Raw genomic sequence first — 18,178 nt, 5'->3', positions numbered from 1 at the left:
CTTCAAATGTCTATTAGACAAATTAAACTGGATGTCCACTAGAAATCTCAAACTTACCATGTCCCAAATTGAACTCTTCCTCACTCCTAACTTTGCTATTACTCTCAACATCCTCTCAGCCACCCAGACTCACAATCTAAGTATCATCAACTCCTTAATATACTAATTTCTTATATTCAATCTATTTCTAAAGCCTGCCAATTTAACCTTTGAAATATCACTTGTTATGCCCTTTTTTCCTCTGGGACACAGCTACCACTCTGGTACAGGCTCTTCTGGATTACTGTACTAACTTGCTGGTTAATTAGCCGGCTTCAAGTCTCTTCTCAATAGTCCAACCTCTACTCAGATGCCAAAGAGGTTTTCATAAAATTCAGGTCTGAATATATAAACCCCCCATCTCAATTAAATCCAGTGCCTCTCCATCACCTCCAGGATCAAATATAAAATCCCATTTGGTATTCAAAGCCCATTATAACCGTGCACCTCTCCCCCAAACCTTTCCAATCTGTTTATACCTTACTCCTTTCCAGGTAATGTTAATCAGATAGCACTAGCTTCCCTACTGTTCCTCACATAAGACACTCTATCTCTGCACTCCAGGGAATTTCACTGGCTTTCCTCTATGCCTGAAATTCTCTCCCTCCTCATCTTTATATCCTGGCTTCCTTCAAGGCCCAGATAAAATTCTACCTTTTACAGGAAGCCTTTGTCAATCTCTTTTAATTCTGGTGTCTTCCTTTCATTGCTAACCTCCAATTTATCATATATTTAGCATATTTGTACATAGTTTTCATGCTGTTTCTCCCACTACTCTGGGAGCTCCTTGAAAGTAGGAATTGTCTTTTGCCTTTCTATATAATCACAGGACTTAACACAGTGCCTGGGATATAGCAGCTCCTTAATAAATGTTTCCTAACTGACAATTTTGAAAGACTTACCTCTAATCAATGCAATAACCACCCATGATACAAGAGTACTGAAGAGGAAGAATTCTACCTACCTCCTTTGAGGGCTATAGACTCTCAATATGCCAACTATGAAATATATTTTTGGACATGGTCAATTTGGAGATCTGTTTTCTTGATTATACATATTTATTATACATGTTTTTTCTTTTTTCATTAGGAGGAGGAAATGGAAGAGAAAATAAATGCTTGGACTTTTGTAAATAGAAATATAATTTAAAAAAAAGAATATCATATTGCTGAGGATGCTAATTTAACAAAACAAGGCCTTGACAATGTCAATTAGATAATTTTTGAATGACCATTTTCACAGAGTTGTTGTAAATAAAGTATTATGTAAAATATAAATACTACATTAATGTAAATTAACATTACCACTGAGAGAGACTATCATTCTTACTTCTTTAAATCTTTTGGCTTCTACAGTTAACGCCATACGAAATTCATCCTCAAGTTCTAAATACTGTTGATTTAATATATTAATTTTTTCCTGAAATTCTTTCACTCGTTCTTCATGCCTCTTCTCTTCTTTAGCTATTTCTTTTGCCAAAGCATTCTGGAAATCAGGGCCATTCAAAGTCACTCTTGTTTCAAGCTCCTTTCTGGAATAAACAATAAATTTAAATACTTAAGTGTTTTTTATTTGAAAACAAAACATAAAAAGCTGATAGTTTTCTTTGCAATCCTTCATATTTTCATTTAATTTTCACAGATCATGCCTTTTTTTTCAAATGGCTTCTCATTCCTTTTATGCTGATTATCCCTTTTTATGTCCATTTTATGAAAGATTATCTGGAGAACAATGTATTTGAATTGAAAATTCTTGAAAAAGAAGCTGAACTGTCCATGTTGGGGGGGAGGGGAACCATATAGTATTCTACTAAGAAAGTCAAGAACTATGTTATATGATACACAACCTTTAATTTAAAATTGGAAATACAAATATGTCCATACTTAAGCCCAATAAAAATTCAGTAGCCTACCCTACTTCCAAAAATTAACCTTGATTTTTTTGCATTACTTCATCTTCCTGAAATTCTGTAGGGTACATATTTAAGATCTATTTCTATTCTCCCCAACTAAAGACATAAATCAGAAAGGCAAGGAAAAATATGTGTGTGAGAGCTGGCCAAGGTACCCAGACACAATACTACTGAGAAAGACATGCTGGGTATGCCTCTATTCTCAAAAACACTTGCAAGACTGAGAGGCAGCTCTTCTCTGAAACTAGTTCTCCAAGCCCTGCTCCCATGTAACTTTAGATTGGCTCTGCTTCTGAAGTAATAACTATTTATTCTCATTTAATTTTTGGTGGGACTCAAAGAACTACAAGTTTCATGGTGACAAAAAAGTGAGTCTAGTACTTTCTGCTAGTTCCATTTGCTCAATAACAAGGTGTTCACCAATATGCTGGGTACTTTAGAATTTTACCAAAGCCAGCTCAGAAACCAATTTTAGGCATTCAGAGAAATTAGGATAGTTGCTAGTTCTATGAGTGATTTGAAACTTTTAAAATCTTTTTCCATTTAGTTACCATTTACCTATGTTCCTGTTCTTTCATGGCAAGAAGTTCATGAAGTTGTTGTACCTTTTCTTTTTGTTGCCGAAGGGATACTCTAAGTAGCTGTATTTCTCTCTCAGCAGCTGAAGCTTTGAGTTCTACCTCTTGAACTCGTTTCACCTAAATGAGAGTGATTACTATGGTAATTTTGATAATGATTAATTAGCCCTCCTCCAAGTTTAATTTCAGCAACTTTCTCAAGCAATCAAAAACATCAACTTCTTTGGGTAGTTTTTATCATGCTTAATAAATTAAGTAACAATTGTATATTCACAGATGATGTAGATATATAACTATATCAAATGCTTTATAGAAACTTTGGTAGTCCACATGTAAAGATAATCCTGATTCTGGAGTTATGAAAAGAGGATGTTGTTCCCCCTCAGAAATTCTTTAAAACTGCCTATATTCCTGAATTTGCATCACTTTACAGAACATTTTAAAGCTTGAGAGCTTTTATTTGCCCTTCCCACATTTACCAGTGTCATAACAATGTTGTGGTTTCAGAAAGCAATGGTAGACTTGGCATGGAACTAATTTTGTAGGCTGTATTTTCAAAGTGTAATTGGATTCTTTCTTGTGGACATTTTAAATACTTTGGCTTAGTGTAATGTACTTTACAGTATAGCTAGATCTCTGTTGGATAACATGGTAGGCCAAAGTCAGGAAGATCTGGGTTCAAATCTGATCTCAGGCACTTAGTGACTGTGAACCTAGGCAAGTCAACTAATCTCTTTTTGCCTTAATCACTGGAGAAGGAAATGGCAAACCTCTTTAGTATCTTTGCAAAGAAAACCTCATGGACAGTATTGGCATGCTATCACCTATGGAGTTACAGAGAATCAGACACAACTGAACATCTGAACAACAATGTATTTTGAGATTTAGACCTATGAACCCATGCTAATTTATGTAACGTTAACAATACTTTTGACAAACAAAAGGCTACCTCTTCAACCTGTTGCTGAGCTTTTTGGTTCTCCATTTTTGACAATGTTTGTTCTAAAGTTCTTAGCATTCCATTTTGCTCCTCTTCTTTACTTCTTGATTGACTTAGTTCATTATTAAGTCTCTCAATTTCATTTCTAAATTTCTGGACAATGGTTTGGAGCTTTGATTTTGTATTTCTCTCTTTCAAAATCAATTCCTTTAGCCTAAAGTAAAACAAAGAAGAAGAAAAACTAATATATATTTAGTTTTTTCATATATATAAAAATTTATAATTTAGCTTAAGCATCCTAATTAGAATGATCTAAAAGGGTTGCTTCAGGTGATAATGGATTCCTTTTCAATACAGTCTTTAAGGAACATCTACATGAGGTCTTTTGAATATACCATGAAGGTGATCCTTTTTCAGTTATGGGTTAGATCAGATGGCCTGAAGTCTTTTTCAATTGAAAATATTATAAAATTTAATAAAGAAGACAACATAGGAAAAGAAGCTAAATGAAATAAATCTATGCAACAGGTGACAAAATTTTCACAGCATTAAGGGATTGTCAAAATTATCTACAGGGATATTCAATGAATGGGAAAAAAGTGATAATTATCAAAAAAGGTGAATTAGGCAATATCAATATAATAGTTACACATGCCAACTTTTCACCTGTATAAACTCTTTGTAACAATGATCTATCCAAATATGACTAGCAACCTTGGTGAAAAATATAAGGAGCCAAAGAGATATAAAAAGGACTAAATGGTGAGAAAGTAGAGTAAAAAGGCAAGAAAATTCAGAAGTTTATTGAGAGAATTCTTTAGACTCCTGTGTGGTCAGCCACAATGTGATATGGAAATCACTTTAAAAGACTGATATATATTAATTTAAGGTCACCAAGGAATTCAGCTATGTAATTCCTAAATGAAAACTCAAGTTAGCAGTCAACCTTTTATGGAGTTTTAATTACAAACAGGAGGAAGAAAAGTATTAGAGGGAAAGAGAGAGAGGGGGAAAAGGGAGAGGAGGGAATAGGGCTTAAATACCCACTCTGCTTAGGCTGAGCCAAAGGTCCAAGGCCTTGGATAGCAGAGGCAAAGAAAAGAGATCAGTCCCTATCACTCACGTGACCAAAATGGAGAAACAGTCTGAGGGCCTCCACTCCAAGCACCAGGCTCCAACAACCTCCTTTCCCCCACACAGGAAATCCCCAGACTCCTCAGCTGTCCTCTACCTCACTTCCTATGTCTCGCCTGTGCCAATGGTGGCTCTAGCTTCACCCAGGACCGCCCAGAGGTCTGTCCACTTTGCATATGTCTGTTGAAGGCCATATTCTCAAATAATTAAATCTTGAGCTTTGTTGCGGCCCTTCCTAAATCCTGTTACCCTGAGTAGGGTGGAGATTGTAGTTTCCAAGACCTGATTCTGTCATTCCAAGTATCTCTATTGTTATTGATCAGGAAATAGCTAAATCCTATCTTCTAAAGAATGGTTTGAACAGGGTTGAGTAGTTTTGAAATTCACAGTGTAAACACCCCATTCACACTTGAGTGGGGGAGGTCTGTGACCCACATGTGTGATAGTGGATGATGAATCAGAATCGAATGACTGCCTTCTGGGCAGTCCTAAAGCAGAGCGTCAACTGTGATTGGTAGATGTAATATTAGGGGAAGACACAGGAAGTGACACAAGAGAAAATGTCTTTAAAAGGGAATGACAACTTCCTGAAGTGAATTCAATTCTTCGTGCTTTCAAGTTGAGGCTGGTGAAGAGGAACAGAAGGATCTGCTGACAGGACCTGGGATCCTGTTCCTGACTGGACTGACACATGGTGAGTGAAAAGCTGACTCAACTGCTGCTTTTTCTCTGAAGAGACTGGTGTAATAATTTAAGGGATTGTAGATGTGACAGAGGCTGGCACTTGAGAAAAAGTGCCAGGTTGAAGAGTATGTGAAATTGATCACCTTGATGGGGGAGGGGCCCCAGGAGTGGATTCCGGAGGAGGAGGAGACTTTGGCTTGGAGAACAGTGAGGCTCTCTCAGTCTTGAGAAGCTGAAGAGAGAATTTGGGGGAAAGACTTTCTCCTGAGGGTTACCCATTTTTCCTGCTGGTGACTGGAAATCTTTCCCCCCAACACTTCCCCATTGAAGGGACTTCTGAAGAGAAATCTGAGCAGACTTGACCTCAGCTCCTGTTGCCCAGGGGTGAGTCAACCTGACTTTCTCTCAGGAGGTTCAGGCTGCCAAAGCCTGAGTTCCCTCCAAACTGGAGGAGAGAGGGGAAAGGGTTTAGGCAGAAGACCCCGTCTCCTCACTTTCCTTTTCCCATTCTTCCCTGCCTGTTATTCCTTTTGCATTACCTGATTGAGTTAACATTAAAAGTTATCTGTTCCCCAAGCTGAGTGGGAGTGAACGAATCAGGGGGAGACCTTTTGGTCTTGAATAGTGGAGGGGGGACAAGAGGAACAACAGCAAATTGGGGAGAACAGCTTTAGCTAAGGAGGGAAGGCAGAATGGGGAAAATCTTCAAACCACCTCTCCTCTCTCTGAACCAACCTGTTACATCTGCTGTCTCCATTGATCCCCGCATTGAGATGGGGGGGGGGTTCTCCTCTCTTACCCCCTCTCCATACAAAAAGTCCAAATTTCCCTCGGGTAAAAATTTCCCTCATTTATCTTTTTTTAAAATACAGTTGGCACCCCAGATTTAAAAGAACCCCGTTTATTGAAAATAAAAACCTTTAGTGACTGTCACCAACTGTCAATTGTGAAGTTGTTGTCAATTACAACTCCTGAGGCTAGCAGTCTTTGACACTAACTCTGCCTGGCAGTTTCCACATAGGATCAAAAACATCATGATGGGGGTGGGGGAAGGGAGGGGGATAACAAGTCAGTTACCAACTGCCACTCTAGTCAGTTACAAAACAGAGGGAGGGAGTCTATTGCAAAAGGGAAGCTGTACTAGGGCTGTCAGCAATAGGATCTAGCCATCTTGGATCCTATCTAGCTAGAAGCAAAGCTTGTGGGGACGACAACCATTTTCTAAATATTAAATCCTAGCAGTTAGAGCCTAGAAAATATCTAATGGGAAACATGTTACAACTAATACATCGGTCTTCTGGACTAAGAATAATTGCCCTGTGTGACCCTGGGCAAGTCACTTGACCCCCATTGCCTAGCCCTTACCACTCTTCTGCCTTGGAGCCAATATACAGTATTGACTCCAAGTCGGAAGGTAAGGGTTTAAAAAAAAAAAGAATAATTGCCATTTATTGGGGCTACTGTATCATTTATAATACAGTGGCAGGGATAATAGACAATGTTCTGGGGACATTAACCAATGTGACTATGGGATGGACACAGTTGCTAATGAATTATCTAGATGTAAATTACCTCTGGCAAATCATACTCCAAGTCTATGTTGTGTTCTTGGTAGTGACTAACATCTTAAATAATATCAAAGCTGGTGCCAACCTGATCTTCCCAAAGAAAACTGTACATGCTCTAGTCATAGATAATGGATTACAGGCATTGTTTAGTCAGATCCCTATTATAACTGAGCTGTACCAAGATTAAATGCAGAGAAAACAAAGCATGGGGAAGGGAACTGAAGAGGAGACTGGAGAGGTGACGAGATAGATTAAATAAGGATGATGTAGTCACTAATACTAATACTGGGACACCATTAGGTGCAGTAGGGGGAAATGACCTTGCCAATGACATACAGGCACCAATTAATGCATCTGCTAACAATCTTGCAAATGCATGAAGAAAAGCAAGGAACAGATTAAATCTTTTTTGGAAAATGTTTTAGCTTGCAGAATGGATCTAGGCAGTGGAAAATCAAACAAGGCTAGGAAATCTTTCAAACAGCAACTCAAGTATCCAGACCATTCTGACAAGATAGCCAAGCGAGACATTGTTACAAGAGACTTTGGAGCTGATACATTTATACATCTAAGAGGGGAAAGAAAAGATAAATGAGGGAAGTTTTTACCAGAGGGAAATTTGGACTTTTGGTATGGAGAGAGGGAAAGAGAGGGGAATCCCCTCATCTCAAAGCAGGGTTCAAGGGAGACAGAAGATGTAATGGGTTGGCTCAGAGAGAGGAGAGAGGGTTTGAAGATTTTCCCCCTTCTGCCTTCCCTCCTTAGCTAAAGCTGCTCTCCCCAATTTGCTCTTGTTCCTCTTGTCCCCCCTCCACTACTCGAGACCAAAAGGTCTCCCCTCGATCCATTTGCTCACACTAAGCTTGGGGAACAGATAACTTTTAATGTTAACTCAATCAGGTTAGGAATACTCTCATTTTCCTAAAGCACAAGTCTAATCATGTAACCTATCCCCGCCCTTAATTTCAGTGGATCCTATTACCTCTAGGAGCCCACACAAAATCCTCTGTTTGACATTCAAAACCCTTCATAATTTAGTACCCTCTTTCCTCATATCTTTCCAGTTCTCTTACACCTTATATCCTTCCATGTATTCATCAATCCAATGATACTGGTCTTCCTGCTGTTCTGAAAGAAAACATTCGATAAATTCTGGATATTTTCTCTGATTGTCTCCTATGCCTGAAATGTTGTCATTCCACATCTACCTCTCTGAGATTTCTTGGTTTTCTTTCAAGTCTCAATTAAAATTCTACTTTCTTCAGGAAAATATTCCTGATCTAGTGCTTTCCCTTATGGTTATTTCTTATTCATTCTGTATACAGTTTAAATTACACATAGTTGTTTACAGGTTGTCTCCCCTTTATACCAGGAAGCTCCTTTGAGGGATACAGTATTCAGTATAGTGCTTGGCACCTAGCAGAAGTTTGATAAATGCTTAATGATTGACTGCCAAGAAAAGGGGAATAGAGAGAGGGAGGAATTACCTGGAAATATACCAAGTATCAAATGAGGTCACAAAGTCAAAATTCTATCAAAATGTTAACTAAGGGCTCTGAACTATGCTTTTATTAATAACTTTTCATCTAATAACAAATAGTAGAGAAAGTTATCATGTGGTCCTAAGAAAAGGGGAACAAAGAAGAAAACACAGTGATTGAACAGGCCATACCTTAAACTTCTCCCCAAATAAAAGACAGGAGAAATATGGTAGTATTCATGTTTGCCCCTTTCTAGAATGCAAAAAGGAATGGAAAGGTATTGTTCCAACAATTCTACCCTCTCCACAGTAATAATTATTGGTGTTACACAATGATAATAGATGGACAACTCTAGTACCACACGAGTACTAATAAGATTTTAAAAGAACTATATGAATACCTGTAGTGCACTGATTTGATCTTTTATGACAAATTCTGAGCAAGACAAGGCTTCATAAGAATTACATAAGATGAGATGTAAATAGGCTACAATCTGTATTAGCACATGATTAAGTTAGATAATGATTCATTACAGACAAGTAAGTTTAAGGATTGTAAAGCACTCTCCTTACAACAACCATAAGTATTATTATTTCCACTTTATAGATACAATAGAGCAAGAAAATGAAATAATTTTTATCAGGGTCACATAGTAATAAACAAGACTCAAATATGTCCAAGGGAAAAGCTCTTCAAACTCTCCTAGAGGCAACTGGGTAGCTCAATGAATTGAGAGCCTATCCTAGAGATGGGAGGTCCTAGGTTCAAATCTGGCATTAGACACTTCCTAGCTGTGTGACCCTGGGCAAGTCACTTAACCCCCATTGCCAAGTGTGAAAGAGGAATTGGGAAAGCATACAAAAGCCAGAGGGAAAGCATGCAGCAAGACAAGAAGCTGGAGATTGATCATCTGTGAATCAAAGGAAGATTCCATTTGGAATGTTATTGGGAAACAGTTGAAGGCAAGAGCCAAATGTTGACTGATTTCTGGGCTTCTTGGCTGATGGTGGTGACTTTGAAGGAAGAAGGTGGATTTATCTCTGGGACTTGGGATAATCAAGTTGGAGGTGGCCTGGCTGATTTGAAGGCAGAAGGACAATAGTCGATATATCTCTCTCTGACTTGCTCTGTTTCATGGTAGTGACTGAATTGCCATTTCTCTCAATATCCTCCAACCTAAGGCTCACTGTAGATAATAGGGAAACTTCAAACACTCTTACACCTCCATTCTCTACCCTTTCCTGTCTTCCCCAAATAAATCTCTTACTTGAGATAAAAGAAAATAAAGACTGTATAATTTGAAACATCATTAACTCACTCTGACTAATTTAGAAACCAGAAGAGTAGGGAGGAAGGGAGGCCAGAGAAGAGGCTGGAAGAAGGAGGAAGGGAGGTACAGAGGAAGGAGGTTAGAAAAAAAAGATAACTACCTGATCCATTATTTATCACTTACCCATCAAATATACCCCCTCAATATTATCTATTACAATTTGGCACCTCAGACTGACTGAACTTTACAATCTCTAAAAATAACAGCAAGATGTTTAAATAAGTGCTCTGTGGGGTAGTTGTGCTGGCAGCTATTATGGGCTATTGGATTTATAACATCCTATACAGTAAAATATATACAGTAAAATGACCACCATGATTGTAGATTTAATGGAATACCTGGGCAACACCATGATGTTCATACTACAGTAGCCATTCCAAAAAGAAACTGTCCTCTGGCACATTATGACTTGGGTTTTTTCCATGGCTGCTATACAGACACTGACCTATCTGAAGAACATCTATAGAGTTCTGATCCCCAAACAAATAAGTAAGATAATGGTGGTGGATACTAACTTGGAAAATGTTATTAAGAACATGTTTGAGGAATTTTTCAAGGCAAAAGGGCTAGACCAGATTAAGGTTAAAAGACATGGCCAGACAGATAGTGCACCCAAGGAGAAAGACAGAAAGGCAAAGAAGGCAAAGGCTAATGCACAGGGAAATGACAGTGACAAGGACACTAAGTCTGAAAGTGAACCTGAGAAAATTTTTCAACTAAAGGATGTTACCAAATTATCAAATACAGCTGGTGTGTTATATTCAAAGGTGCATAGACCGTTTACAACCCAGGAGCTTGATTCCCTGAAGAAACAGGTTCCAAAATTTATCTATCAGCCCTAAAAGACTCAGAAAGAACTCAAATGTGCTTTCCAAATTTTTGATCCAGATTTCCAAGATGTGGAATTTCTCTTGTCTGAACTGTTCAGCCCCCATGAGCATCGCCAATTCATTGAAAAGACTAGGTCAGAAAACAACCTGACTAGTTGGCCCACAGAGGAGCAAAGGGAAGACCTTGATTTTGCTAATCCCACAAGCATGGATTATTTAAGGAAATGTAGGGAAGACTTGCTCCAAGCTATTAAGCTCTGTTGTTCAAAGCCTAATGCATGGGCAAGATTTGACAAACTCATGCAAAATAAATGGGAACATCTAGCTTCATTTATAGATCGTCTCTCTGAAATAATAAAGGGTTTAGAAGCAAATACTGATGAGTCGATAAATCACGTGAGGAGACAGTTTTTGAAAGGTTGCACTCCTCACTTGAAAAACGTTTTCAGGCATTATTTTCCAAAGTATGATACTGTGAATTTGATCAAATTATGTGAAACCACGACTTACCTCCATGAAAATCATTCAGAGCAAAATAAACAGATGCAGGATTTAAAGGAAAAATTAGAGGTGACAGAGAAAAATTTAAGAGACAAGGAGATTGAGAAAAACAAGAAACTAAATACTGTTAGAACTTACTCAAAAGTTTCTTACAAATCAAAAACAGTATAGAGAGAAACTAGACAATATTTTTTTCTGCCATAAAAAAGGACACTTGATCAAAGACTGTTTTCTGAAAAAAGAAATATTAAATAAATAACAACAAAGGCACATTAGCAAGACACAGAAAGCAAAATTCCACTTGCTGTTCTCATTGTAAGCTAAAATCCACACAACAGGCAACTGATTTACAGGAAATGCAACAGGCTATTAAATCAGGAGCTAAACCTAAATATTCTTACATGGTCAGGAAAGTATTATAAAGCCAGGTCTATAATGTATGTAGTTTGGTACATGGAGATTAGAAGAAATGGTGTAAAAGAGACCCATGTTAAACTTAGGATAAAAGAGATAAGAAATGGTGAAAATTTAGTACTAATTAGTGAATCTGTGAGTGATAGCAAGTGCAATAAATCAGGAGACAGGCAGAGACAAGTAAAACAGATTGATGCATAAGTTAAAGACATCATGTCTCAAATAGCAACAGAGATAAGAGACTCAGAGAGAGACTGTATAGTAATCACACAGGAAAAAAAGTAAAAATCAACTCAAAACATTCTTGGAGAACTTTTTTCAGTACAGAGTGGGCACAGGGATTGAATTGGGTAAAAGGACAAGACAGACAGTCACAAAAACTCAAGAGTTAGTGAAAGATACAGAGAAACAAAATTTCAATTCCCTACAGGTTACTGTTGCTAGAGATGTAAATACTTTGAAATCATTCACAGATTTGTATGATGACATCCCACCAAACTCAGTTAATTCTTCAAATAGCTGTATGGCACAGGTACCCTTAGAAAAAAATATCTACTTTGAAGCCTGAAGATAAAACTTTCCATCCAGCAATGACTGATTTAGATAATAAAAAATTTGCTGAAAATGAAGCTGACATTACATTTGAAAATAATAATCCCTCCAATATTATCTATTACACAAGCCCTTACCACTCTTCTGCCGTGGAACCAATACATAGTATTGATTCTAAGGTAGAAGGCAAGGATTAAAAAAACAACAACTCCTCTCCTATTTTGGTGACAAAAGGATGAAGACAGTCAAAGAAGAATAGAGAAGGACAAAGTTATAAAGGTAGGAGAATTAGAAACATGCAATGGCATGGGCAACAAAGGAGAAAATAATTTAAAGAAGATAAAGGTAATCAAATATTTCAGTGAGATCAGGGAAAAAGGAAGATCTGCATATCTTCAGTGACTTTTAAAGAAACTGTTACAATAAAAGTATTAAACCCAGTGGAATTGCGTGTTGGCTATGGGGGGGGGAGGGGGGAGTAGAAAAGAAAATGATCTTTGTTTCCAATGAATAATGTTTGGAAATGACCAAATAAAATAATGTTAAAAAAAAAAGAATTGATGCTAAGACCAAAGGTAATGGTTTGGTGGGGGGGAATAATTTTTTAACTGTATTTCAAAACAACTGATTTCCTTATTAAAACAATGTATTTGAAAAAAAAAGTATTAAGAGAAAAAACTAGATTATACAGCATAAAGGAATGAAGAGGTACTGAAATTAATGTAGAAAGAATCACTAGTTCCTCTTTTCATTTATTTGAATTTTGCCAACTTGTTCATTTGACAAAAAAGAATTCATTTTTCATTTTCCTTCAGTAATATACTCATAAGCATATCTGCTTCTGACTTCTTGTAAACCTTAAAATTTCTTAGACTTATAAATGTTGGAAATTTCACCATTGGGAAATTTCATACTTGGAAAATTTCTTACTGATAGTCTATTGGAATGTGAGGTTGGCATGGGAGGTTCCTCCTCCTCCCTTCTTAAGATTTCTTTAGGACAGAAACCTTTTGCTGAACAATAGAAAGGGCTTTGACCTATGCTTAAGCATAGAACAGGAAGTTCTTTGAGTCATGATTGATTTTAGAATTGATACAATAGAGATACTTGGAATGACAGAACCAGGTCTTGGAAATTACAATCTCCATCCTACTCAGTCCTAACAGGATTTAGGAAAGGCTGCAGCATAGATCAAAATTTAATTATTCCAATCTCCACCCTACTCAGGGTAACAGGATTTAGGAAGGGCTGCAGCAAAGGATCAAGATTTAATTATTTGAGAATATGACCTTCAACAGACATGTGCAAAGCCACAGACCTCTGGGCAGTCCTGGGTTAAGGTAGAGCCACCATTGGCACAGGGAAGACATGGACAGTGACTGGTAGATGTGAGAACTGAGGGGAGGGAACTTGGATGGTTTCCTTAAAGATAGCGGGGTCTGAGGACTGGGAGGTGGATGGTTGGAGAGGTTTTGCTCTGAGAGGTTGTGCTCTGAGAAGCTTGCTCTGAAGAAAGCTGGAGGTGGAGGCCCCTAAGACTGTTTCTCCATTTTGGTCACGTGAGTGATAGGGACTGATCTCTTTTCTTTGCCTCAGCTATCTAAGGGCTTGGGCCTTTTGGCCCAGCCTAAACAGAAGGGGTATTTAAGCCCTATTCCCTTCTCTCCCCTTTCTCTCTCTCTCTCTCTCTAATACCTTTCTTCCTCCTGTTTGTAATTAAACTCCATAAAAGGTTGACTGCTGACTTGAGTTTTCATTAAGGAATTACATAGCTGAATTCCTTGGCGACCTTAAATTAATTTATATCAGTCTTTAAGTGATTTCCTTGTCACATTCTGAAAAAAAAAAGAATAAAAAACTCAGCATTGTCACTAGATTCAATGATTAGGATCAACATTTATCAAGGAAAAAGTCAAAATATCAAGTGTAAGCTAATCTATTTAAGAAGGGCAGGGAGATGGCATAGTGCCAGATCTGTAGTCAGGAAGACTTTTCAACTGTGGCCTCAGCCACTTATTAGCTATATAACCCTAGGTAAATCACTTAATCCTGTTTACCACAGTTCCTCATTTGCAAAATAAACTGGAGAAGGTAATGACAAGATACTCCAGTATCTTTGTACAGTAGGGTATGATTGAAAACTACAAAACAGCAACAAACCTATTTAAACTTTTTAAATTGTATAACAAATAGCAAACTTCTGTGGACCAAGAGGATAGGCCTTTTTTCTTCCATTATGTTTTCCAATGTAGAACTAACAGCTTGAATTTTAGTACAATGTTTGAAACTGTTCACCCTTACTCTGTGTGCTAGCAGCATCCCTTTATAACAGATGGATCATCATTCATGTCCTGCCACTTATGCAAGGGTATACCGGGCCCTTTCCTCCTAAATTCTCACTGTTCATAGTGATCTCATAAACTTCGATGAGTCCTATTATCATTTTTTGCAGCTGACTACAAAAAACTACATATTTAGTTCTCACATATTTCTACTCTTGATGTCCTACAGGCATCTCAAACTTGACATTTCTAAAAAAGTCATTATTTTTGTCCATAAATCTATCCATCTTACATTTCTGTAGGAGAAATGATGCTTTCTATTATTGAGGATCTCAACCCCCTCATTCTCCATTATCTCTCATACCCAAATAGTTGAGAAACCTATGATTCTAGCTTCACAGCATCTTTTTCATCCATTCCCTTCTATCTACTTACATAGTCACCACTCTTGTTCACCTAATTACTACTTTTCTGGACTATTACACAATAGCCTTTTAATTGATTTACCTGCATCCAATCACTCTCCTATCTAATCCATCGTCAACACAACTCCCAAATTTATGTGCAAAAATGGTATATACACTATCAGATATGGCATCTGTGTTTTCTGGTTTTCCATAAATATTTTTATTTGTTGCAAAGGAAGATTCACTGAGTGAGAGTGAAGATATTTGGAAGTCATATATCTAAAAGGGAAAAAAACAAAAGAAAACAAAAACCTCATCTGATATTCTTAAAGCACAACAAACACCATGTTACTCTATTGCTTTCCTACAGGGATTTACTACTGCCACCTTTAGGACAAACTTCTAATTCCTCTTTTGGACAATTCAATTCCTTTGCAATGCAGTGTTAACCACTGATTTCACAGTACTCTACAGAGATTATCATCCTTTTGTCTCTGTATCCTCAGCTGCTAGCACTTAATAAATGTCTCCTGAATTGAATGAAATAATTAATTAATGATTATTATTTAATAAGACAGTTTATAGCTTATGTTGCATTTTGAATAAATGCTTTCTGACTGTTTTACAATTTTGAATGTGCTTCTTTGATAGAAATTTGAAAACTTTGAAACTTTGAAAGAAACTTTGAAAACAACCCTGTAGGGAATGCAAGACTTTTTGTATCTATTTACAGATGATGGAATAGATTCAGTGTTCTTTTCAGTTAATAAATAGCAAATAGTGAGGAATTGTGGGTTGGAGTCAAGATGGCGGCTTAGAGACAACAAAAGTTCAGACCTCTGAAAACCACTCCTTACCAATTACAAACTAAATGCTCCTAGGGGACTGAAAATCAAACCTAACAACAAGACAGAGCCAAGGAACCCTCCTGCTAGACTCAATTCAAAGGGTATGCCCCAGAAAAGCCAGAATTCAAGAACACTCCAGTTTAGGGAAAGTAAGAAAGAAGGTCCCAGGACCCCTTCTCCACCTAGAGCTCTAAGCCTCCAGCGGCAGCAGGAACCTCTGGGTGGACAAAGGTGCTGGTCTGGAGGGAGTACCTTGCAGGCAGGGCTGTGCCAGGCTCAGAGAATCAAACACAGGCAGTGGGGAAGAAGCTGGAGAGAGAATGCAGAGTGGGCAGCCTGGTCAAAGTGGCGGAGACCCTCCACATTGCTCCAGACTTCCAGGAGGTTTTAGCCTCATGGCACATCCAGCTCAGCCCAGCTGAATTTAATCCCATCAAAAGTCTTCAGAGATCAGGGAAGCTCAAGCTCCAACACCCCTCCCTCACAGACTGCTGGACTTTAATCCAATCAAAGCATCCAGAGGACAGTGCAGCAACTCAAGTACCAACATTCCTCCCCCAAAGACTGCACTGAGAGATCTCCTGACAAAGCTCCAAGAGGAGAGACTGACAGAAAAGCCCAAAACCAAAAAAAAAAAAAAATGAGAGGAGCAAGAGCACAGATAACTACAGGGAGCAAAGAAGGGGTAAATATGAGCAAACAACAAAAAAAAGGGAAAAGAAATTACAATTTACAGCTTCTATACAGGCAATGAACAAAGATAAAATGAAACAGAGAAGGATCAAGGAATATCAAGCAATAAAACAGAAATCCCAGGGGGCAGCTGTGTAGCTCAGTGGATTGAGAGCCAGTCCTAGAGACGGGAGGTCCTAGGTTCAAATCTGGCCTCAGACCCTTCTCAGCTGTGTGACCCTGGGCAAGTCACTTGACCCCCATTGCCTAGCCCTTACCACTCTTCTGCTTTGGAACCAATACACAGTATTGACTCCAAGACAGAAGGTAGGGGTTTATAAAAAAAAAAAAAACAGAAATCCCAGCGAATTGGATACAGGCTTTGGAAGAACTCAAAATACAATTCAAAACACAATTAAGAGAGGCTGAAGGCAATTGGGAAAAGAACTTAAAAACTAATTAAGTCATCTGGAAACAGAAAATAATGTCCTGAAAACCAAAATCAACCAGCTTGAAAATGAGGCAAAGGAGATGAAAGATGAGGTAAAGAAGATGAAATATGAGGCAAAGGAAATGAAACATGAGGTAAAGAGGACGAAAGATGAGGCAAAGGAGATGAGAGATAAGGTAAAGAGAATGAAAGATGACCTGCAAAGAAAATCAGAGCAGAAGGAGAGGATGACCAAAAAGCCAAGGATGAAATCCAGTCTTTAAGAAACAGAATACAACTAGAACCAAGTAACCTCATAAGGCAACAGGACACTATAAAACAGAACCAAAAGAATGAAAACATTGAGGAAAATATGAAGCATCTCATTCACAATACTGAAGATTTAGAAAAATGTTCCAGGAGAAACAACTTAAGAATAATTGATCTACCAGAAGACCATGATAAAAGAAAAAGCCTAGACGTCATACTACAGGAAATTATCCAAGAAAACTAACCCAATATTCTAGAACAAGAGGGAAAAGTGCAGATGGAAAGAATTCACAGATCAGCCTCCTGTACTTAATCTCTAACTGACAACACCCAGGAATGTTATAGCCAAATTCAAGAACTATCAGACCAAGGAAAAAATATTACAAGCTGCCAAGAAGAAGTCATTCAGATACCATGGAATCACAGTGAGGATAACACAGGATCTGGCTACATCTACACTGAAGGACCGAAAGGCATGGAATATTATATTCCAGAAAGCAAGGGAACAACTACCCAGCAAAAATGACTATATTCTTACAGGGGAAAGTAGGGTCACTCAACAAAATAGAAGAATTCCAAGCATTTGTAAAGAAAAGACCAGACATGAACAGAAAATTTGATGGCCAAGCACAGAACTCAAGAGAATCATAAAAAGGTAATTTAAAAAGAGGGAAAAAAAGAAAAACAAAACAAAACAAACAAAAAAACGTTTTTTTTTTAAAGAGACCCAATAAGTTAAAATGATATGTATCCCTATAAGAAAAAAGGTCATTGGTAACTCTTAAAAACTGTTATCATCACATTGGCATCTAGAAGAATTACACTTAGAGGGAACAGTAACAAACTGTATAGGATGAAATGACAAGACATAAATATGTATATAGATATATGTATGCATAAATACATATACATGTTTATATATATATATATATTTACGAGAGCTAAAAAAAAGGTTAATACGAAAAGAAATGGGAATAGAAACAAAAGGGGGTAAATTTATATGTCATAAAGAAGCTCATGGCAGGAAGAGGGGAGGATCATCAATACACTAGAAGGGTAAAGAGGTTGGAGATAGGAAATACTCAACTCTTATGTGCATTGAAATTGACCCAAAAAGGGAAGAACAATCCAATTCATTGGGGCAGAGAATAGATTTGTGCCCTATAGGGGAGTAGAAGGGTAACAAACAGACTGGTGGGGAGGGAAGCAGTACAAGGGAGGAGGAGGGTGGGGGAGGGGTAGTTTTATTTATTTATACTATAAAGCAGTGGTCATCAAAAGAATTTGGTACTGGCTAAGAGACAGG

The 18,178-nt window shown here is 37.8% G+C and overlaps 1 protein-coding gene across 4 annotated transcripts in view; it reads right to left on the bottom strand.

Moving 5' to 3' along the window:
* The window catches only part of LRRCC1 (leucine rich repeat and coiled-coil centrosomal protein 1), a 76,988-nt gene that overhangs the window by 33,578 nt on the left and 25,232 nt on the right, over positions 1 to 18,178 (bottom strand). For all 4 annotated transcript variants that reach the window (XM_056824177.1, XM_056824178.1, XM_056824175.1 and 1 more), the window contains 3 exons: positions 3,479 to 3,683; positions 2,510 to 2,649; positions 1,369 to 1,570 (listed from right to left, as the gene is read on the bottom strand). In XM_056824177.1, the coding sequence (XP_056680155.1) occupies positions 1,369 to 1,570; positions 2,510 to 2,649; positions 3,479 to 3,683 (547 nt within the window). The remainder of the gene's footprint in view (positions 1 to 1,368; positions 1,571 to 2,509; positions 2,650 to 3,478; positions 3,684 to 18,178) is intronic.

This window comes from Monodelphis domestica, chromosome 3 (genome assembly GCF_027887165.1).
Source record: "Monodelphis domestica isolate mMonDom1 chromosome 3, mMonDom1.pri, whole genome shotgun sequence".
Classification (NCBI taxonomy): Eukaryota; Metazoa; Chordata; class Mammalia; order Didelphimorphia; family Didelphidae; genus Monodelphis; species Monodelphis domestica.
Note: the sequence above shows the minus strand (reverse complement) of the source record. Positions and strands in the feature narration are given on the sequence as shown.